We start from the raw sequence: 23,003 nt of genomic DNA, 5'->3' as shown, positions 1-23,003 counted from the left end.
TAGCCAAGTCCGCTTATCATAAGCGACTTTGGGCTTGTTTTTTTGTAAAGTCGTTTACAAATATTGGTAGTCGCGGGTTGTTGTTTTTTTGGGCTTGTCACTAAAGTGTAGTTGCTTATTTGGGCTTGTTCCCAGCTTGTTATTGCTGGTTCGCTCGATCCCGCCCCTTTCCCCATAAACACTATAGACAGCAGCGTTATTTCCCACCCACTTCCTGCTTCTAATTGGCTCTGACCCAGATGGAAACGAGTACCAGCCAATCAGAGGCAGAGCAGGGCAGTCTGTTGTTTTCTGGTTAGGAAAATGCGCGAGTAGTGACAAATGGTGACTGGACTGTAGGAGAGTTTTTGGAGGAATAAATGCCCGGGATAAAGTGGGAGAAATACGGAAAGAAGTATAACAAAGACTGGGAGAAAGAGAAAGGAGGAAAAGAATGGATTCAACCCGTCGTGGGGAACAAGAACAACTCAAAATCACTGTGAAAAAGTGTCTATATTTCAAATCCCATCAGTTTTCTAATGTTAAATAATGTTAAAAGGTGGTTTAACTCCCTCCTGTGGTCATTGTCCTGAAGCTCAGGGGGAGAAAATAAATAAACTCTAGCCCACCGTGGGGACAGTTTACCAATCTGTCCACATGGATTGTAAAACCGTGCACACAGTTTGATTTATTTTTCTCTTCCAGGATCTTAGGGGGGCTCCGTACAAAAAGTCGCTTATTTTGGGCTTGTTTTCACAGGCCTGGTTGCGTATTTGTCTCGCAAGATCTGGCAACACTGATCGTTAGCCCATTTGCGTTCTGATGCTCAGCACTGGGGGCAACTCAGGGTTCAGCGTCTTGCCCAAGGACACTTTGACATGGGACTGCAGGGCCAAAGGTCAAACCACCAACCTTCTGATTGCCAGGCAACCGCTCTACCGCTGAGCCCCATCCGTCAAAGCGTTGGCATCCGTCTGAGGCAACACGCAGGCAGATGTGATTGTATAAAAAGGTCCAATAAAACCTCCCGTATAAACATGACCCAGAAATTGCTGACTTTATTGCGTGTCACAGCCCCCCCCCCTCCTCCTCACTGACCTTTGACCTTTCCCTGCTGTGCTCCTGAGCACACTCCCTATTACAGCAACAGTTGCCATAGCACTCTCTGTGCGAGGAGCAAAGGTTCCTGGCGGAGAACGTCTGAAAGCACACTTCCACGTGAGTGGCAGTGAAACATTTCTCGAACCCTGCAGTCACACAAAACTACAAAACCCAGCGACACACAATCGCTTGATGGGTGTTGCTGGGCGTGCCTCGCCACTTCTGTCTCGGTAGCAGCATGATGTTGCCTAGTATCTGCAAGAGGTCTTACAAGTCACTTCAGAGGTATTATCAAGTCACAAGAACGACCATTTTTGGATTTTTATCATTTCTTGATAGGATTATCAAAATGTGCGATGAATGCCAAACTCATCAGATATATACAGAAATATGATGTTCTGAAGCGTTTCCGCCATCTTGAATGATTTTCGACTCGATCAACCAACGTACATACGTCACACTGCCTTTACTCCGATTGGCAGTTGCTTTGTCGCATCGCTCAGCATTTGCATTAAATAGACTTGCTGTCTGTTTTGGCCCTGCCTTGCTCCTGGCAGCGGCAAGCTTGTCGCTGGTAAACGGCCACTCCCATTGAAAATGAATGGTGGCTTTTTTGCTGTCTCTTGTAGCTAAGGTGACTGTGGGGTAAAAGGCTGGAGGCTTTGGAACAACTCGTCCGAGGATATCAGCTCGGCTGAGTCACTGGTTTTCTTTAAGACCCTTTCTTTAAGGCTCATAATTGTATTTTGAGGTTGTACCACAATAGGTTTACATGGTTTTATTTTCAAAAAACACCATATTTTTGTTGTACTGCACATTGCTGCAGATTCGGTTTTCACCCTGTGTGTTTAGGTCTCTGTTTTAGCTCCAGAGTGAAACATCGCACTTCTATACTATCTTTGTTGGGAGTCGCACATGCTCAGTAGCTCGGTAAGATCCCATCAGCTAGATAACTCTTTCTCCAGCTTTGGTCAGTCCAAGGCAGGATTAGCTGGGAGACTTCTTCTAAAGGAGGACACACTTGCGGAATACCTGCAGAAAAGGGACAGGAAGTAGTTCTTTTGGAGATTTTGGTCTACTAGTGTGGCACTGTTTTTCCATTGAGAACGAGCTAGCATGCTACTGTTAGCCACCTCGTCTCGGCTAGTGATGTAGAAAGCCGTGCAGATGTTGACCAGCTCACCTGGAGACCGAAGGCAGAGGACATTCAGAAACCGGATCTCACTCAAAACACCATGAATAGTTTTTTTTCAAATTTGTATGCGTGTGGAAGCACCAGAAACACAAAATAACCCCTTTAAATCCCATTTTTCATAATATGGTCACTTGAAAACATACTTTTATCTGAGAGCCTTTCCTGATTTTATTTGAGTTTGAACTGCCTGTTATTTCTTTTAAAAATGTTTTTTACTATTATTACCTACAATGTACAGGTTTTATACACATATTAGTCTTTAGTCATTTTGTTTTTTTAATGTTTTTATAACTGCTGTTTCACTTTGCTGTTTTTGTAGCATACTTTGTAACACGGACTTTGAAAAGTGCTCTATAAATAAAGATTATTATTGTTATTATTAGTAGGCCTAGAACGTTTCCTTCAGGGGACCAGAGTTTCAAGAGGAAGAGATGGATATCAGCTTCTTTATTGCAAAAAATAAATGGCCAAAAGAGATTGTTTTATAGAATAACATCACATCTGCTCATGATCTATCAGGTGTTAAGATGGACTCTGAACATCGCCAACCTCGGGCTACATCCAGCTAAACCTGGTAACTATTGGAACACCACTTTTAGCAGATATTTTCGTACCAGGAAATGTCTAAAGCTCTGTTGGCAGAAGCTCCCCCGCACGGATTCTCCAGTCAGACGAAGCAGCTATTATCTCATCACAAGAGGCAAACAGCTCAACAGCAACGAAGCTAATCTGTGCTTGAAGTGAAGTGCTCTACCCCGTGGGTTTAGCTAGGAATGTGCTATTAATGTTTAAGTGTGTGTGTGTGTGTGTGTGTGGGGGGAGATCCACTCAGATTAGGTGATGGGAAAGACTCAAGATGCACCAAGTTAGTTGGATGTGTAACAATCTTACAATCTTATATTTATCTATTCATCTTCAATCAATAACAAATGTAATTTAACAAATCGACGATCAGGCAATGCCTGTGGTTTGGGTTCGACACACACGGGTCACACAGACGAAAATGATGGCGACTGCCGGCCGGCCAGGTGACAACTGGTCACGTGACAGTTAAGGTTAGCATTCTTTACAGCTACATATAGCAGAGAAAATGTGATTTGACTTGTCATTTCAGAGGCCGTTGCAGTTATATTTAGCCGACGGAAGGTGACCGTCCTTCAGGCACCAAAACTACTTGTTAAGATTAGAATAAAAGACAGTGGTTTGGGTTAAAACACCTGTCTCCTTAAGTAGTACTCCCGGGACACAAACACCTGTTTTCTGGGTGAAAGTCTTGTTGTGTTTGCCTTGAACGTCTGCCGGGATATAAACTCAGCTCCCCTGCTTGAAAGCCCTGTGTTTTGTGGTTCTTTGCGGTTTTATAACAGCAGTCAATGTGGTGCATACGGTCAAAAATACGTGAAACACATCCAAATTAGGCTGAATCTCATTTTTCTATCTTACCTCTACCCCCTTACCCCTAGGTTTTGCGTGTTCACGTGAGAGTAAGGCCTGTCCCAATACTCATTTTGATCAAGAGGTAGGGGTAAGACAAAGGGGTGAATACCCCTTTAACCCTAGGGAGAACGCAAGCTGACTTGGTAGCTATATACTATTATAGTATATAGTTATTATATTATATACTATTATATACTACTATATTGCTCAACAGGAAACAATGGCTGCCAAATTGAACAGAAAGACCCATAAATGTAAGTATTTTTTGCTTAAATAATTGATTTAAAAATTCCAACACTGTTGTTTTGTGCTCTACACAGTCCTGCACATACATACTTCCAACCATGTTGAATTGAAACTTTTTAAAAATTGCTAGCTCGCTATGCTAAAACTAACCACTAACTGCTAACGTGAACGTTACATTAATGATTTGCATAATAGTCCCGCATTTCTCTGCCTTGAATGGACTCCATGCGTGTCTACAGTTTTAACCAGTAGCAGAGAATTTCGTTTGATATCAGTGAACACTACTTCCTTTGGAGACATCGATACGTGCTTTATATACTGTCCTGTATCACACAGGGACGCAGGAGGACACACAGCAGCTGGTCCACTTCGGGGCCTTTCATAGATAGATAGATAAATGAATGGTTCATGAGAACACCCTGCACATTGTCAGGGAATGGTCACCCAAATACTTTTGTAATACTAATAAAATGTATTTCCTTCTTATTTCAATTAAAAAGCCAGGTAGCTTAGCCTTTTCTTTGCCTTCCTGGCTGAACATGATCACTTTCAGTGTTTGTCAGTCGAACCCAAACGACTGCCAAGACTGAAGAGAACCGGAGGAGAGGGGTGTTTGAGTATGTGTGTGTCAATGCACGGTGTGAGCAAATTGCACCCGATTTCAGAAGAAAGAAGGTTTGTTGGGCTGAGTAGAGCGAACTCTCACAGCCCTGCCATTCATTGCAGCCCTCTCCTTCATCAGGACACATAAAGGGTGTGTGAGGGGGAGGCAGGAGGGGCCACTATTTGTCTTCCCAGCCACAGGAAAAAAGCTTCCAGGAGAATCGTGATGTGTTTCCGACCTCATGAGCTATCCGGGTTCTGCTCCCAGAGCTCCATCCAACTTCACAGCGTGAGAATCCAGCGGAGATAGCGCTCTCCGAGGAGACTCGGTTACAGTGTCCAGTATCTCTTGTCAGGGTCTGCCTCTTTTTTCCTTTCTTTCTCAAGTATGTTCTCAGTCTGTGCAGTGTGTTTAAACACACACATCCACACACACCTTCTGCCACTTGGTTTGAGCTAAATAGACAGCGGAGAGAGCCTGAGAGCACAGGGTCGAACAATCTATTACAAAATGGTGCATGCCGACAGTGTCTTGGCGAGACAGTGAGAGAGAAGAGATAAGTGTGAGATGGTCCTGAACTCGGTGCACAATGGCTGCCAAGCCAGCCTCCCTCAGAGCCAAACTTCCAGCTGGGTTTATCTTCTTTGGGTAGTGTGCTGCAGCTTGACACGGCATGCCACCAACAAGCAAGGGCTAATGAAATTAGAGCTTGCTTAATTACCGCACTGAGGCCCCTGTCCCCTCTGGTTATCAGCTGAGTGAATGATCAGGGACATGTTACCCTTGGGTGAGCACAGAGGGGTGACCACAGAGTCTGGGGGGCCCTGCCTTTGAGCCCTATCCCGGAGCGTCGGTAAACACGCGGCCCTTTTGATTCATTGTCCTCCCGGTGGCAGGGAGAGGGAGGGTGCGTGTGTGCAGAGGAGGGTGTCAGACGAGCATATAATCCCTTTGTGTCCTCCGTCTCCGTAGCTACGCCAGTGATGAAAAACAAAAATTGAATAAACAAAACATATTTCTTTCTCTCCGGGGTGGCAATCCGTCACCGTCTGCCTAATTTACCACCTGTTTGTGCCCTGAGGAATGCTCCGTGCCGGCAGAGCGCACAACTGTGTTTAAACAGAGGGCCCCTTCCCGTGACCCCCCGGGGGGAGGGGGGCGCATCACCGCGCACACATGGGGGTTGTGGCCCCCGAAGGAGAGAGAGGAGACTCTGAAGCCCCCCTAAAGCAAGGCGACAGGCCTGAGAAATGAATTAGGCCGAGGCAGAGGGAACGCATGCTATGAAATGATGTCTGCCATACTGCTGGAGCCGAATCATCTGCTTCCAGACTCATTTTTTAAAAAAGATTTTTTTTTTTTTGAGGAACTTCAGAGAAAAGCAACAGGAACCGCCCGCTTTGCTTGAATCTGCCTGACTGATATATAGATGCAGAGCCTGTCACAGCGCCGATGATTAAGATTTAAATCAGTGGAAATATGAATAATTGCTCAGTTTGGCGTCCTAGCAAAGAGCAAAAAAAAAAAAAAAAAAGCGACTGATTTACTGTTGACACAACTGTAAGAGGGGAGTAAAATATGTTTGGCCAATTTTCAGTTGGATGCCGTTTAAAGCCTATAACGATGGAGTTAGGCATGTCTGAAAGGAATCAACATGAGGGGAGCTACAAGGGCTCTAGCGGAGCCGTTTTAACAGGAAAAAAAAAATGTAGCTTTTATTTACAGGAGCACATTTACTGTGTTTTTTTATTGTGGTTTTAGGGATATAATCCTTGCTAAAGGAGTAGACTATATCCTGTGTACCATTGGATCTGCCTCAAAGGTTTTTTGTGTCTCTGTGTTTTACAGATGTGGATCCACCGGTGACAGATAAACTGTTATATTGCTACGATTAATGGGGCGGAAAATCCAAGGATCGCAGTGGATCATTTGCCACGTGAGTGAAAGCAGAGCTTCACTGTGGGACAGTGCAATGCAAAAACGTATTTATGTATTTATATGTGTTGGAATTACAGGTATGATACTCTCCTTTGTTGTGGTGAAAGACAACAAACATTAATCACCGTGCATATAATCTCCCTCTTCTTCCAACTGGTTGATTGATTAGACACACACGGCTGTCTTTGCTTCATTCTGGTGGAAGCAGCGTTTCAATTAATCATTTCAGACCCTGTTATATGATGTTTATTTACCTGGCATCCCAATTTTAAATGTATTTCAGCTGCACCACTTGTTCTCTGGATACATTGACAGTGCAATGTGAATACTGTGTGTGTGTTTTGGCTTCTCTTATCATGCCTCAGGCTGACTGAGTTGGACAAAGCGTATCCGCTATACTTGTGCGGTCCGTTCCGTCTACCACAGCTAAGACATCCACACTTTGACTCCTTCTGTGACCAAGCAGGGTCGAGGTGCTGCAGTGCGGGGGGGGGGCAAGCTTTTACTTGAAACAATACATTTAGTTGCGGTGGATAGACAACACGTCTTAGTGCTCAAATTAAAAATCACTCACACATCCTAATCCTCAAAGCCTACTCCGTTAAAGGAATAGTTCAACATTTGAGGAAATAGGGTTTGCTCTCCTGCTGTGAGTTAGATGAAAACATTGATGCCACTCTCATCTCTGTACCCTAAATATGTAGCTGGAACCAGCAGTGGATTAGCTCCGCCTGGCTCTGCACAAAGGGAACAAAATCCACCTTGTCAGCACCTCCAAAGCTCTGTCCTGTTGCCTCCGTCCCTGTGTTTTACACCAGCTGATGACACGCTACAGGTGTTTTGACTGCCTTTGGTTAGGGTATATCTCTACTGGCGTATGACTGTGATTGAATTCAATTTTATTTATAGTGTCAAATCATAACGGAACTTTTATCATTTTAACAAGGAGACACCTCAGAGTGAACCTGGCTGTAGGTGGGCAGCGGTGGGTGGGTGGGTGGGGGGAGAGATAGAGGGAGAGAGAGAGAATAAATGCTACCTGCTGACCCATCCTAACAATGACTGTGTTTACAGACACACCATTATTCCAAAATATGACAATATGTTGAGTTTGATGCGGGTCATGTAGAATAAAGGATGTTCCAAATTGGGCCTTATTCAAAATATAGCATTTTTTCTGATTAAGACAAGAACTGCTGGTATTTTTCAGGTTCAGGAACATTCGCTGGAGATGTATACAGCGTACTCGAAATCTCGTCTAAATTGGGGTTTTACCAACATAAACATCCTATTTTGTATTCTGCATGCACAGTGGAAAATTTGTGGAATATTTCTTTATGGAAATAATATTTTGCAAATCTATTTCATACTCTTGCAGTTTTTTAACATCAAAAAAAGAGAGTGTATGTCAATGAACACAGCATCAGATCTGTTTCAACATACAAAATTAGTGGGTAACATAACGATGGCTGACAGTGTTAACCCTTGTGTTGTCCTCCCGGGTCAAAAACGGGCAAAAATTAGAATTTTTTGTCGCTTTTTCAGACTTTTTGTTTTTTTGTTTTCACTAACACCACCTTACTAACACTAGTTTACACTACTTTTTGGAATTCTTGCTCAATAACCCTCATTTATGTAGAATTATACCAAATATTTGAGTAAAAAAGCAGAAATTATGAATTATTTTGACTAATAGTTAAGATCAGAGGAACGTACAGATGAGTTTAGTCAGGAATGAAAGAGATCAACTGTATTTGCAAAGTGCGTTGTATAGAATCCAATCCCTTTTTGTGGTAACTGAGTTAAAAAGAAACCCATATATCAGATATAGACATTATTTTAAAGGGGTCAAATGTGACCTGAGGACAACAGGAGGGTAAATAAAAAAAAGTGCACTTTTCCCTGTGCAGACTTCAAGATTATCCCCGCTTATTTTTCTTTTTGAAAACCTCAGTTTCCAGGTGTGGGAACAGTCTGCTTCGTGCGTATGGAAGCCCACAGCGGAGAGGAATGATATGTTTTCAGATGAACCCGTGTTAGCCTGAGGCTGTGTAAGTAAGACGTCACAGAAACAGAACAGCACCGCGGAGTGGATTGCCTTTGCTCGGGGTCTCCGATTAATTGAGACATCTGAGCTCTTGACTGCTGGCTGACGTCAGGCAACATTTCTGCGTATTGGACTCACTCACCGTAGTCTTTTTTACAGTACTTCTTCATGGTTATCTTCATCTTTCCCTTGGACGCTTTGCAGTGAGATTCACAATCTAGGGAGAAAAGAGGTGACAGGGAAAGAAAGAGGCAAATTAGACAGCAAAGGTCATCCTGTGACTCATAACATGCTTCCTATGACAGGGAAAACACTTTTCAGCATCATCAGGCCAGACTCCAGCTGGATGGACTTTAAATGTGGCCCCACGCGTCACACTCTTCCTGCCCCCAGGGTCTCTATGATGCCTTCAAAGTGCCACTGTGAAACTGGTTATAGCTTACACAGATCCTCCTGTGTCTGCCAACACACTCTTACTATACTCCTCCGGGCTCGTCAGTGTCCTGGCATGCATGGTGAGAGCTCTGAAGGCTACAGGGGTCGCCCCTGCACAAAAGGAGGTCACGGAGGAAGTGGGGGGGGGGCACCATCTCACCCACAGGAGGCAAGAAAGTGAACACTCGACCACTGGCCGAGCCTAATTGTTCTGCGTAGGGCACAACTAACTAACTATTATTTTCACAGTCTATTATCCATTAGTTGTCTGGTCCATAAAATGTCAGAAAATGGGGAAAAATGTTCCAAGATGACTTCATCAAATGTCTATATTAGTCCACAACTCAAAAATATTCAGTTTACTGTCACAGAGAAGTGAAGAAACTAGAAAATATTCACATTTCACAAGCCGTAATCAGAGATATTTTCCATAAAGAAATGACTCAAACCAACCCAATGGGTTATCAAAAATAAAATATATAAAGTAGCTTTGCAGCTCTTGTTCTGTGTGTCTGGCAGGAGAAATGTGAAGGAGAATTACCTAAAAACCCTTCAGGGGTTTGAAAAGTGGCAGTATGTTCCAGGAAATACTCACGTCAATGTAATCTACACACAATTTGTATGTATCTATCAATAATTACACACAGACATAAACAACACTGATTCATAATAAATGCAAGTATACACAAGCCCCGGCATTAACAGCCTAAGGGCACACACTCAGTGTGACACGGCCTGGAGTCTTCCCCAGACAACACAACGGACGTTATCGACGGCCGAGGATGTCGCTCTGTCACCGCGCCAGATATCTTTTATAAGGAGGGAGCTGGAGGTGAGACCAGAGGCCAAACTAAAAATTAAAATCATTTGCTTCCTCCCACTTTCCACTGGCTGACATAAATTGGAACCAGATCATCTGTGAGTGTTGTTGCCCCCCCACTCCGCCTCTCCCAGAGCAATAAGCCTTGTGCTCTTTTCTGGGGGGGGTGGGAAAGCTGGGCTGGGCAGTCTGAGGAGAAAGGAGGGGGGGCAGTTGAGAGAGAGAGGGGACCTTTCAGCTTGCCTGAATATGGACAAACTTCATTATTTCTTCCAGCCCTCTGTCCAGTCTTCCCCTTTCTTCCCCATTATACTATGTGTGAATGAGGTTGCCTGGGTAATGATTGAGGAAGAAAAAAACGCCCCTCTCCTCCCTCTCTCTCTCTCTCTCTCTCAACTAAAAAAAAGGGAAAAAAAGTGGTTTGGGACGTGGGATGAGGATCGAATTCATGTATGTAGAGAAAGCATTTCTGGTGGAAAGCCCGGCTGCTTTCTGGGGTGGCGGGGGAAATAAGAAAAGAGGAAATCCCAAAGTAAATGAATTTGACGAGTCCATATCGAGCACGCCTGATTTCCATGTAAATGAAGTGCCGAGGGCGGGGGAGGGGGGGGGCTCTTTATCTCCCGCTGGCCCCTGGGGGCCTTTATCATACCTCCCTTTGATAGCTGACGTTGCCCATTAGCCCCTAAGCACAACCGCTGCACCGGGCCATTACACCCACCGCTCTCATTAAGGTCCAATCTCCCGCTGTGGGGACAAACGCCCCCTTTGTGTGTCGCTGCAGCAGCGCCACGTTCATTCTGCGGGGTCCCCCCGGGGGACCACACTGCTCCTAATTTGGAGGGTGGAATCTGTGTGGAGTTTGCTGACAGGAATCCAAACTCCACACAGCCTCGCCAGGAACTATAGTAGGAAGTGGGACTCACAACAAAGCTGGAACAAGCCAGTGGCGCCACTCTCGTCCGACACTGATCGATGATCAGAAGTGACTCAGCCTATTCGACCTGCATCATTGTAATACAGACTAATTGATACACAGCGATTCAAAAAACACCTAAACAGCTGAGATATCAGGTTTACAGCCTGTTAGCCGGTCAATTACATTCATGAATATCCATCATAATCAGCCGTTAAAGGACAGGCACAGAAATGACACTAAAGCCAAGCATTCACTATCAGACTCTCAAAAGACATTGAAAAGTCCATCACCATCGTACATTTAAAGACATTTAAAGACAATCTGTCCTAATGTCACTGAGTTTTAAGTCACAGACTAGAAGATTTTACAAGCAAAACTTCAAATTTACAATGATGTCGATCTCGTTTAATTTTGCCGAGTTGAGAAAAAGAGAGTTTTACGACTGAGACGACGGGAGCTCTACTCTAGCAAGACTCATAATTTCATTCAGATATATTTTTCATAGACAGTATGTTTTCGGTGCACTGTTACAATAATAACCTATTTTTACACAGGGTTTTTTTCTTACATGTACTTTGTATTTTACATTTATATAGCTTTATATTTTCATTGTATTATTTTATTGAATTTCTGATATTTTTTTGTAGAACTGACTCCAAGAGCAATGCACAAAAATGCCAGTGTAATTATATGGGCGTGTACAAATGGCAATAAACATCTAATCTAGTCTATTGGAATTTTGCCTGCGAAAGTGGAACGGCTTGAAAAGTCGTTTGGGTCGGTGTAAAGCTGCAGGTAAATATTTTTGTTGCATATCGTCTAATGTAAGCAGTCCAACACGGACACCCTTGTCAGAGCACATGAACAATAGGGTCGGGCAGGCCTTCACTGTCGGCACAGCCGGCCTTGATTGAAATACAAACTGGTGCAAATGAAGCATGTAATCAGATTAGGGCTGAGACCCGAGGGGGGGGGGGGATGGGGGGGGCTGAGCCGGCTGGGAATACAGGCAACGAGGCCGCAGGGAGCACTGGCAAAATATCTGGAGTTCACATCAGCAGCACTCAGACCTCACTGACGTGTGTTTAGCCAGGAACTGGCGCTAAGAATGGATGGAAAAACATGCATGTGTAGAAACACTACACGTGCACAGAGTTACATGTTCGAAGGAGCAGTAATTTTAGTTTTGTTGCACTGTGATTAAAAAGGACACGGTAATAAAATGACAAAAAGGACATTGAAGGAGCAACAGGACAAAATAGTACCGGTACTTGAAAACAGAACATATCGTAAAAAATATGGCTATCATCCAAAAGATGGTTTGTTTTATTGTTGTTAAATGAGCAGAATGTGTGCTGTTACTCACCTGACGGCTCCTCGTAGCTGGTGTACACTGCTGTCGGAGATGCAACTGGGATCTCTGTGACAAAGAGATGGAAAGACTTTACATTGGGATCGTATGGCAGTTTAAACAGAATGAAAATTGTCTGATGGGGAAACACATGTAGCTCAATTTCCTGTGATTATTCTCCGAAGAGCAGAGTTTTACGCTGTGTGAAAAACCTCAGAGCGTATAGGAGCTACACTTAGGGATGGATGTAATTGGATGTCTCGTTAATGGCAGCTGATTTTGACACACAGATGTGCCGGAAAATGTAACAAGACTGCGATTTTCCTATTAATGTTCCGCTCCCTCCTGGATGTTATGTCCTGTATGTAGAAGTTAGAGAGAGCCAAGGCCACAGGTCTTGTTAAAGTTGGAGCCGGCAGAGAGTTGAATATCACAAAAATGTTATATTGTGCTATTAAAACCAAAAGACATTATCTCAAAAATATATACGAGAAGCCAAATATATTCATCCAGAACCCTTATTTCCCCCAACGTTTACACCGCATTTGTTACTTTTCCAACTAAATTAAAGAAATCCTATACCAGCAGGTTAAATTATCATTGTGGATTGCAGCCAAACAAGTCCACAGAGGCCATGTCCACTTTTTCACTTTATCAGAAATGTCAACCCCAGCAACATAGCGGACAATTGTTAGTGTGTACATCTCCCCCCAGACATCACCGTTATCTTATCTGACCACGCCAGTCAGCCACCTGATGCTCTTAGCGAAAGCAACTACCAGCAACCCATCTCCGTTTCTGTGAGGCGCTGGCGTTTATTGCCGAGGGCCTGGAATCTGCAGGCAGCAGATACAGCCAATAAACATATCAGCCATCATTCCCTTGGACTCATTCTGGGGATTTATTGTGAGACGGACCGTTAATGTTGTTGAAGGCACACATGGCCATGTTAGGCAAGCTCTAATGGTCTGTTTATCCAGGCTCGGGTTTGAACGGCTAAATATCCATCCCGAAATATCTTAAAAAATAACACAAAATGAGTGCGAGCCATGAATTTATGGATTACAAACATGTGTCCTGTCCTTTTCAGGTCCTGTTCTACGGTTCTCTGAGGGTTTGATATCGCTAATGGGGTTTTGGTATCGGAGTTTTAACACCAGCAATTTAAGAGTTTAAAAAAATAGCAATCAAGTAATTCTAAAGGATCCATGACGTTCCACTGTCGACCAATAGCGAGCCATCTTGACAGAGTTGACCTTTGAGGGAACGGCGAGCCGGAGAGTCCAACATGGAGGAAGCTATTGTAACCGGAGTTGGAGTAACGCAATGTATTCCTTTTTGCTGTTGCGCTGTAATATAAAGGATTACAAATAAAATGTTGGTAATAATATACCTGTTACCATCTCAGAAACGCATTAAAACCCAACATTTTGTGGGCTTTTTTTGTCTGTCTTTTAAGAATTCACCAACACTGCAAAACATTTTGGCACAGAAATAAAGTCTGAGTCTAATTTCCTGTTGCTGGATTTGAAGGTTAACATGACTGTGTAGACGGAGACATTTGGGAGATGGACATTATTGTCCGTAGAGTTTTACGCTGTGTTGACGCGAGCTGTCCTGTCACTTTTCCCATGGTCAGAGCCCAAACCAGAGACAGTATGGACAACATCTGTGTCCCAGCAGGTACGAAATGGACAACATCTGTGTCCCAGCAGGTACAATACAGACAACATCTGTCCCAGCAGGTCCGATACGGACATTTGTGTCCCAGCAGATTCGATACGGACATTTGTGTCTCAGCAGGTACGATATGGACATTTGTGTCCCAGCAGATTCGATATGGACAACATCTGTCCCAGCAGGTACGATATGGACATTTGTGTCCCAGCAGATTCGATATGGACAACATCTGTCCCAGCAGGTACGATATGGACATTTGTGTCCCAGCAGATTCGATATGGACAACATCTGTCCCAGCAGGTACAAAACACACAACATCTGTGTTCCGACAGTCAGTGCGGACAGCCGTGTGTCCGAGCAACTGACAGATATTAACATGTCTGGAATCAATGTTTAGGTATATATGTATTATATTCCTATAGATTTATTTAGTTTGCTGATTCAGATTAATACAAAATATCATGAATAATGTATGATGTATTATAGTGGATAAAGATAGAGACTCTGATGATCCCGTGGTGAAACTCACAAGCTTCTTGCCAAGACCCACTTCTGCTGTTATTTTGGTGAAACTAACTCAAAAGTAACGCAAAAGTAGTGTAAACCATTACAATTCAGATACAGTAATTTAACTAATTACTCTCAAATGACAGTAACTTGGAAGGAACTTGCCCAACACTGATTGCAGCTCATTAGCTTTGTGTCACCATCAATTAACTGTATGAAGCTGTAGCCCCGTTAGCGATCAAGCTAAACACGTGAGTTTGCCAACTGACTGAAAGCACTTGAGCGCAAAGAACTTTATTTTTATATATTGGTAGAAAGTGACACTACAAGTCATTTCCCTGCTGCTAGGACGGTGCATAGACAGAAAACAATGACCAATCAGAGCAGACTGGGCTTTTTCAGGAGAGGGGGGCTTAAAGAGACAGGTGAGTACAGGTAGATTCAGACACACAGTATGAGAAAAATAAAGAGTTTTTTTTAACACTAAAGCATGTAAACATGTTCTGGTAGAAACCCACAATACAAGTATAGACATGTCATTAAATCTATTTAAAAAAGAAAAGATAATTCCCACACACTTTTCACATTTCTCAAGATACGTAACAGCCACTATTACGTGTCTTGAGAAAGGTCCCTGGGACCCAAATGTCGACAAATAAATCAAATGCAGAGGTGGAACGTGTGTGCGGGAATTTCATTTTAGGAGATTTGATTTCCTGCACCACAAAGAAGAGGTAAGTGGTGTGCTGGCTATTAAACTTTATTAAAGTATTCTTCATTAGAAAGTTGTACCAGAGGCCCTACATTATCAGAGGCTGCTGCTGGCGCAGTCAACTTAGATGAACTCTTTGGATCCAATCATTGTGTGTAACGGTGGTACGAGTCGGCCTTACTGATGCAGGGGGCGATGGGAGAGCGGCTCTGCTGGTAACCCTTGGCACAGCGGTTACAGGTGATCCCCGTCACTCCATCCTTGCAGGGGCATTGGCCTGTTGTCTGGTTACACGTCTTCCCCGCCGCTCCAACTGGATGGCAATCACACGCTAGAACACAAGAACAAGGACATCAAGCTTGATTGTACCCAAGTAAAGTTTCAAAACCAGTGCCCTTACAAAAACAGATATCAGCTTTCAAATGGCTACAGTGCGTCTCCGCCCTGTCCTCTGCTGACTCTACATAATCCATACAATAAAAAGTCATCTGACGCAAAAAACCTAGTGAGAAATTAGAGCATGCTGGGTTTTTCCTTCCAGACCACCACAGATGGGGAACTGGGCCCTGCACCAGCAGAAAACCTCAATCAAATTACACCGCTTCCCTCCACCCATAATGACGATGGGATTTTCATTAGGTCTGCTCTGGAAGGCACGCAGGAGAGTAAATAACTTGATTAATTATAGGGTTTCGCCCGCACCGCACTGTACTGGCCTGCTGTGTGTAACGCAAAATGCACGCGTTGTGCGTCTGCAAACGGGCGCATGTGTCTTTGAGCTCCTTGAGAGCAGGCTTTGTGCACCGTTGTGATCAGACAGACTGTGTGCTCTTCAGATTGGATTTCTAATGTAAAGCTTTTTGGCAAAGAGTTCCTTGCAAATACTGCCTGAATAATGTTTCCCATTAATGGATGAGTGGAACGCACTTCAAAGTCTGTTTAAGCTGTTAGTTGGGAGGGTCGCACATTTAAATGTGAGAAATTTGTTCTCTCTGTGTGTGTGCGTGTGTGTGTGTGTGTGTGTGTGTGTGTGTGTGTGTTCTGCCAAGCGTTTACCATAAAGCCAGTGTTTGAAGTGGAAGCCCAGCCTCCCTATTAGCCCTGCATGTGTTATATGTACCAGCAGAGTTATTTGAAATGTGCTTGAAGTGGTCCAGTAGAGGTTGGAGTTGCTTTTAGTTGGAATTTATGGCGCTTCATGAACATAACGAGATGCTTATTAAGTCTGTTTTTTAAAAGGTCTGAACTCCTTTGTTTTTCTTCTACTTGATATGTATCGTTAAAGTGTCTTCCGAGTGCATTTGTTGAAATAAAAGTAAAATGGTCAAATCTTCAGAGCTCCAGTTTGTTTAATCTGAGAATTCAATCCATCATAGTATCACAATATCTTGGCAATATACTGTGTCGATGCACGGATGCCAAGTATTGATCTATTATGATGTATGTGTTGGTCCGTTTGTCTGCTTGACAATTGTATTGAAGTGAGATGAACAAACAGAGAAATTTATCTTTTTTAGATTAAACAGATGTTGAAACAGTTTCCTTTTGGGGACGTCATTTGAAATTGGAGAAAAGGTACTAAACGGCAATATGTCGCAGAATATTGCAATGTTTAAAAATCGCAATAATATCGTATCGTGACATAAGTATCGTGATGATATCGTATGGTGAGGCCTCTGGTGATTCCCACCCATAGTAGTCTGGGGTACCCCAATGCCCTGTCAAATTAACTTACGTACCCCATCATCCATTCAAAACAAATGTTCCAAATGAAAAACTAAACATTATCCACTTTCATATAAAGAAAAGTATGTTACATGAAAGTTGATATTGTTAAGTTTTTAATACAATTTCATACAAAACTGTCTATATATATATATATATATATTTCCTCTCTTTCTTTATCAGGGATCCTTTTATGGGCATTTTAGGACAGCTGAAGATATGAAAGGGGGGGGGGGGGGGGGGGGGGGAAGACATGCAGCAAAGGGCCGCAGTTCGGAGTCAAACCTGCGTCCAGGAGTAAACCTCCATTCACTGTATGGGCGCCCGCTCTACCAACTGAGCTATCTGGGCGCCCCAAAACTGTCATTATTAAGGGTTGGTTTGGTCAGCTATCGTACTACTACCAGACTACCAGGCTGCTACTACTTGGAGCTTGAGAATCAAGCTGACCATTTATCCATTAACGTTACTTTTAGTTTACCATTTGAACTAAAAGTCATTACTTTTAGCTGTCTTGTTCGAACTTCTGTGCTTGTTGCTAACAAGTTGTCACGTACTCTCACGTATTCTGACTTGTTAATATGTGGCTATTCTTTTAATATTGCTCTCAAGAGTTGTGTCTCCTGTTCGGCTTTGTGCTTTGTTTTGTTGCTTTTCTTTTTTTCTTTTGTGCTGTGTCTTGTTTTGTGCCAAGTTCTGCTCTGCTTTTATTGGTTCTTTCTTGTTTATTTGTATTTTTAAAAGTCTTTATATACAATATATCATAATTTCTTCTTTTTTTCAAATTAGTTGAGCTATTGTACAATCTGTGCACGTACCCCCTGGCAATTGTACAAATACCTTCTGGGGTACCCCTGGTTGAGAATCATTGACACAACACAGTTTACAATAAAAAAGGAAGAATTACATCATGGGGAGATTTTACTGTTTCTACCAACTAAAACACGTTACACTACTTCTTGTTTGATTTACTCTACATTAAATGTGAAAGGCTGAATAATGTTTATAATGCAATAAAATAAAAAAATAAAACAGAACACTTTCTCAGTTGTTTTGTAATGACAGGTAGAAGGCAAAACCACAGCCTCACTGCCTTCAGGAGGTGCTTCAAACTGGACAGATTAATTAATCTCAGCCTGCAGTGGCGGGGCCTGTGGAGCTGAATGGTTGCGGAGAGGGTTCGGAGGAGTGCGGTGCAGTGAACCATGTACCAGCTTCATCTCTGTGGACTCCTAGTTAAAGGCTTAGACTGCCTAATGTACAAGGGGATGGGGGGGGTTGGGGGGGCACTCTGGTTCTCCAAGAGCTGTGTTTACACTGCGCTTGATGAGGGGTGAAGTTGTTAATCTGGAAAATAAAGCATGAGGCATTCCACGCTGCCGCTGGAGATGTAGGCGCTGCATAGTGCACTAAACCTTTAACTATTAAGCAAATCATTTTGAGACATTTTTTTGGGGGGGGGTTATGGAATGGAGAATGAAAGCAGACTTCCTCCTGGCTGTGTTGGCGCGGCGCTGTATTTCCTGTCCAACAACAGCAGAGTGGGATGGTTGGCTGATTTGAACAATAAATATAGTGGTTTCTAACTGATGTCACGTTGCCCTGTTTTTGTCACCTGAGGAGAAAGGCAGCAATCAGGCTGTTTGGGTTTGATCCCAGAGCACCGAGCTGGGGATATGAAGAGATGGGGTCAGGGGCTTGGAGTGTTCAGGTTACTGATCCAGCTGTTTGGAAAGACTTTACAAAGATCTATGGATGTTTCTACATCATTAGGCAAAGTGAGAAATTCTGTTACGCTAACCTGCTCCCAGCTCCACCCCCCTGACTAAGTATAGCTTGTGAAAATGTTTAGGCTGGCGGAGTTAAACAATGCTGCAAAGAACCATTTGTCATTTTTTTTGCTAAGTACAAACGATCTGTCAAACTTGTGTTCATGTGCAATAAATTGACCCCAGCGCTCAACGCAACTCTGAAAACACTTTTTGTAGGCCCAGTTGCTCGTGACTTTTCCTTCATTTAATGCAAGCTGAATGAGTTTTAAGAGAGAAAATGAAGAGGGGAGGACTATTGCGACATGCAGTAGGAAATATCATGTTGCTGTTCCTGTGTTAAAATAGCCAGTGGTATACCGAGGATGGGTGCCCCGGAGATTAGGCATCCTGTCACCTGCCAATCAGAGCTCAGCGGTGTATGTTGCATCTGTTTAACACACTAATTTGCCATTAGTGTGTGGTAAGAAATTGTGATGTAAATGTACAACGGGATTCAATATTGCTTAAAAGCAGCCACTGCCAAGAAGTTAGTAACTTTTAAAAAGTTTTTTTCCCCCACAGACTATAAACAGACTTTCTGTCCGAAAACAGCATCTCCCATAAACCTCAATGTTTGTAGGCAAACATGCTGTCACCTAGTCAGTAGTCTGTAAGAACCAGAGTACATTTCCTTGGATAAAGCCAGATGTCAGGCTTTGCCCCTCACCTTCCACTCTCTTTGTGTTGCCGTTTTCAAAATCCCATCGCTACAGGAAGCAACATGCTGAACATGTCAAGTTCAAACAAAAAAGAAGAAGAATTTGGATGGTGCAACAAGGCAGACCTGCTCGGTTCTTTCAGGGAATGATAAAGATTTACAAAGAATATGATTACGGCGTTTCCTCTCTAACTGGGATGTTTTGGGACCGATTGATGGGATTGCCGTGGAGGAAGAACACAGGGTGATACACTCGTAAGAGCAGCTAATTTAAATAGTTCATGTTACTGTATTGTGTCAACAGTGTTGTATGTGGCATTTTCCAGAGCTTAGCGCCATCCAAGATGATTGTGATTGGTTTAAAGTAGGGGTCAACCAATTTTCGTCCTGGCCGATTTTTGATGATTTGATATTGGGCAATAAGCAGATTATCAGTATCAGTGTTTTATTTTACAGATAGTAAATTAGAAAGTGCGCTACTTTGGCCCCGCTACAGCTCTGTAAGCAGTCTGCAACACCTGCAAACAAACTGTTAGCATGTTAAAACTTGAGAAAGCCATTTTTTATTTTGTTTGATGTATTATGTTTAACCCTTGTGTTGTCCTCCTGGGTAAAAAACGGACAAAAATTTAACGTTTTCGTCCCTTTTCAGACTTTTTTTTTTTAGTTACTACTACTACTACTACTACTACTACTACTACTACTACTAGTTTTACACTACTTTTTGGAATCCATGGTCAATAACCCTCATTTATATAGAATTATACCTAATATTTGAGCTAAAAAAGCAGAAATTATGAATTATTTTAACTTATTGTTAAGATCAGAAGAACGTACAGAGGAAAATAGTCAGTAATGAAAGTGATCAATTGTATTTGCAAAGAGTGTTGTATGGAATCCGATCCATTTTTTGGTGTTAATTCAGTTAAAAATAAACCCATATTTCGGATATTGAAATTTTTTAAAGGAGTCAAATTTGATCCGAGGACAACAGGAGGGTTAAAGTTTCAGTTTTAGTAAATAATTGCTTAAAGCATTTAAACATTTTTCTAAAATGTTTTAATTTCGACTACAACATTTTCATTTTTACTGTAAGTGCATATGGGTTTTGGCCCTGAAAAAACAGTATCGGTCAACTCCTAGTTTAAAGAAATGCAAACAACTCAGAGCGTTTTTTTTCTCCTAACCCAGAATGCATCTGTAGTGTAGTCAGTCCTTACTCCACAGGGCTGTGGAGATAGTTTTGTGAATGCGAGACTACATAGTCAGAGACAGGCATGTGTGCACGTATTTTGTGCATTTGTGGGATATTTTGCCGGTGAGTGTATAGACGGAGCGACTGAGTGACAGCAGTTTGTTTGCTCGGGGCCTCGGAGCCTGCCTTTACTCTCTGAGGTGCTGCGAGACAGAAGGAGCCCAGCTTTTGTCTCCACACACGTTAATCCCCGGCCGCTTGGTCTCAAGCCTGACGTATGTGCCCACACCTGCGTGTGTGTTGTTTTTTTTGTGCCTATGCAATGTGTTGCAAGAATGAATAGGGGAGATGGGCGATTAGCGAGTTGTTTCCACGACTCTGTTCGGCGGATCAGCTCACACCTCTGTTCTGTTTGTTTTGTTTGTCTCGTCAGGGATCCACAGAGGACCCCAAACAGCTTGGCAGCTGCATGGGTCAGTTCACTGACACCAAGACAGGTGGGCGCTTTTCTCCACAACTTTTTTAAACAATTCCATTAATACCTGAGGTGGGAAACAGACAGCGGTGGAAGAAGTACACAGATCCTAAAAGTTAAAGTCCTGCTTTTAAAATCTTACTTATGTGAAAGTACACGTATTATCAACAAGATACAGTTCATTTATCAAAAGTATTGTTTTACAGAAAAAGTACAGTAGTAGATTGTCATTACTAGTGCACCAATGTCTACGCAGCATTTTACTGCTGTAGCTGATCCTGCCCTTCCTGCAAAGCGTTCTCATAACAGGTTTGTGTGCTATTGTACGAAAACGTATGGACAACAGTTTGTATGATATCAAAAGAAATTTTGTGGTTGTTTCAGTTAAGTTTAGACAACAAAAGGCGACTGTGAGCCAGGTACAGAGTAACATGAGGTTACTGTCGTTGTAGAGGCTGTCGCAGTTAAGTTTAAAATGACAAAAGGTGACTGTCATGCAACAACTACAGTAACGTTTAGACACCAAGCCACCACATTAGAAAAAAAGATGGTGTCTTAAACGGGTTAAAACACCGTTTCCATTAAGTTGTACTTACAGGACATGAACACCCGTTTCCCGGGTGAAAGTCTTGTGTCCTTGAGAGTGTGGTCTAGACCTACTCTATCTGTAGAGTCTCCTGAGACAAGTCTGTTATGATTGGTCACTATAAATGAAACTGAATTGAATTTTCTGTTACCTTTGCAGGCCCTCCGGTGAGAGATGGACTTGGTCATGTCCCTGTAGTAACCCTCCTTGCAGTAATGGCAATGGCGTCCCGCCGTGTTGTGGCGACAGTTGAGACAGACGCCGCCACTTCTCCGGCCTGACAGCTTGTACAGCTCCATGTTGAAACGACAGCGGCGGGCGTGCAGGTTACAGTGGCATGCTGGGTAGACAGAGCAAAAGAGAGAGAGAGAGAGAGAGAGAGAGAGAGAGAGAGACTGAGAAACTCTACCATGACATTTTGCAGATCAGCTAGTCATAATGATTTTAAATGAAATATGTTCAGTGCTCAAATTTAAACAATCCCATGTGGCAGTATTTTGAAACTCCAGTTTGGCTGATTTTCATGTTTTTACTCCAGTTGCATGGTAACATAGTCCCCTGACAGTTGAGAAACTCCAAACTCTTCTACATACAATATATATATATATATATATATATATATATATATATATATATATATATATATGCTTGTTATCTGACAGCGATGAACTAAACACACAAAGAGCAATTCCAATTTGCAACTGTGGTGCCAAACGCAGATCCTGAGAAAATGCATTTGAAAGACATCACAGTCTCGATCTCCTGCGTCTGAGTTTGTCATTTTTTCAGACAACAGGTTATTGAAACAGATGGCGTGGCTCGGCCCGCTTTGGTCTGGCTTGAGAATAATGGAGCCTCTAAAAGAAACGTCCTGGTTCAGGCTCTCGTTCGCTTGGCCACCTGCTTGTGAACTTAACCTCTGAACTCTGGTGATTTCAGGCAGGAAAACTTTCTTCCGCTCTCCCACACATCTGAAAGACTGCAGATTTATTGTCATTGCTATTTTCAGTCGTTAATATTGACCCCAAAGTTCAAATTCCTCACGCACTGATGTACTGCAACAATCTCAGGCCTCTCTTAAAAAATACTAAAGCTAATGTCATTTCTATTTTTAGAAGAGTTTTATTGGAAGTTATTTTTATGTCATTTTATACTGTTTTTTTATTATTGTCACTTTTTGTGACAGTGGTGTTGTCACCAATCCTCTCACCTCTCAGCCATTTACATTCCTCTCTTAAACTAGAAAGCTCAACGACTGCTACCAAGTTTAGCCATTTAGCTCCTGTTAGCTAGAGCAACAACAATGTCATTGTAATTATAAATAAACTACTAACTTGAAAATTGAACACAATAGGCTACACGGAGACACAGTAACTACACCTATCTCTTTATTTAGCTTCCCCAACTAGCCGACTAACCAACTATGCTAGGTGGTTCTTATTATTCAGCATAAAAGTGAAGAGAAAGTGTTAGCGGTGTTAGCTTGCTAGCACATGTTGTCTAGCGCAACCACAGAGAAAACACAAGTGGTCATTTTGTTCTTCACAAAATTTCTTTTAGGAACATCTTTACAACCAAAAAG

At 42.7% G+C, this 23,003-nt stretch overlaps 1 protein-coding gene across 2 annotated transcripts in view; it reads right to left on the bottom strand.

Moving 5' to 3' along the window:
- ntn1b (netrin 1b) overlaps positions 1–23,003 on the bottom strand; it is a 58,682-nt gene that overhangs the window by 4,425 nt on the left and 31,254 nt on the right. For both annotated transcript variants that reach the window (XM_032536560.1, XM_032536561.1), the window contains exons 3-6: positions 21,573–21,761; positions 15,153–15,302; positions 12,088–12,141; positions 8,690–8,764 (exon numbers count right to left, since the gene is read on the bottom strand). In XM_032536560.1, coding sequence (XP_032392451.1) covers positions 8,690–8,764; positions 12,088–12,141; positions 15,153–15,302; positions 21,573–21,761 — 468 coding nt within the window. The remainder of the gene's footprint in view (positions 1–8,689; positions 8,765–12,087; positions 12,142–15,152; positions 15,303–21,572; positions 21,762–23,003) is intronic.

The sequence above is a fragment of the Etheostoma spectabile genome, chromosome 15, assembly GCF_008692095.1.
Source record: "Etheostoma spectabile isolate EspeVRDwgs_2016 chromosome 15, UIUC_Espe_1.0, whole genome shotgun sequence".
NCBI classification, from domain to species: Eukaryota; Metazoa; Chordata; class Actinopteri; order Perciformes; family Percidae; genus Etheostoma; species Etheostoma spectabile.
Note: the sequence above shows the minus strand (reverse complement) of the source record. Positions and strands in the feature narration are given on the sequence as shown.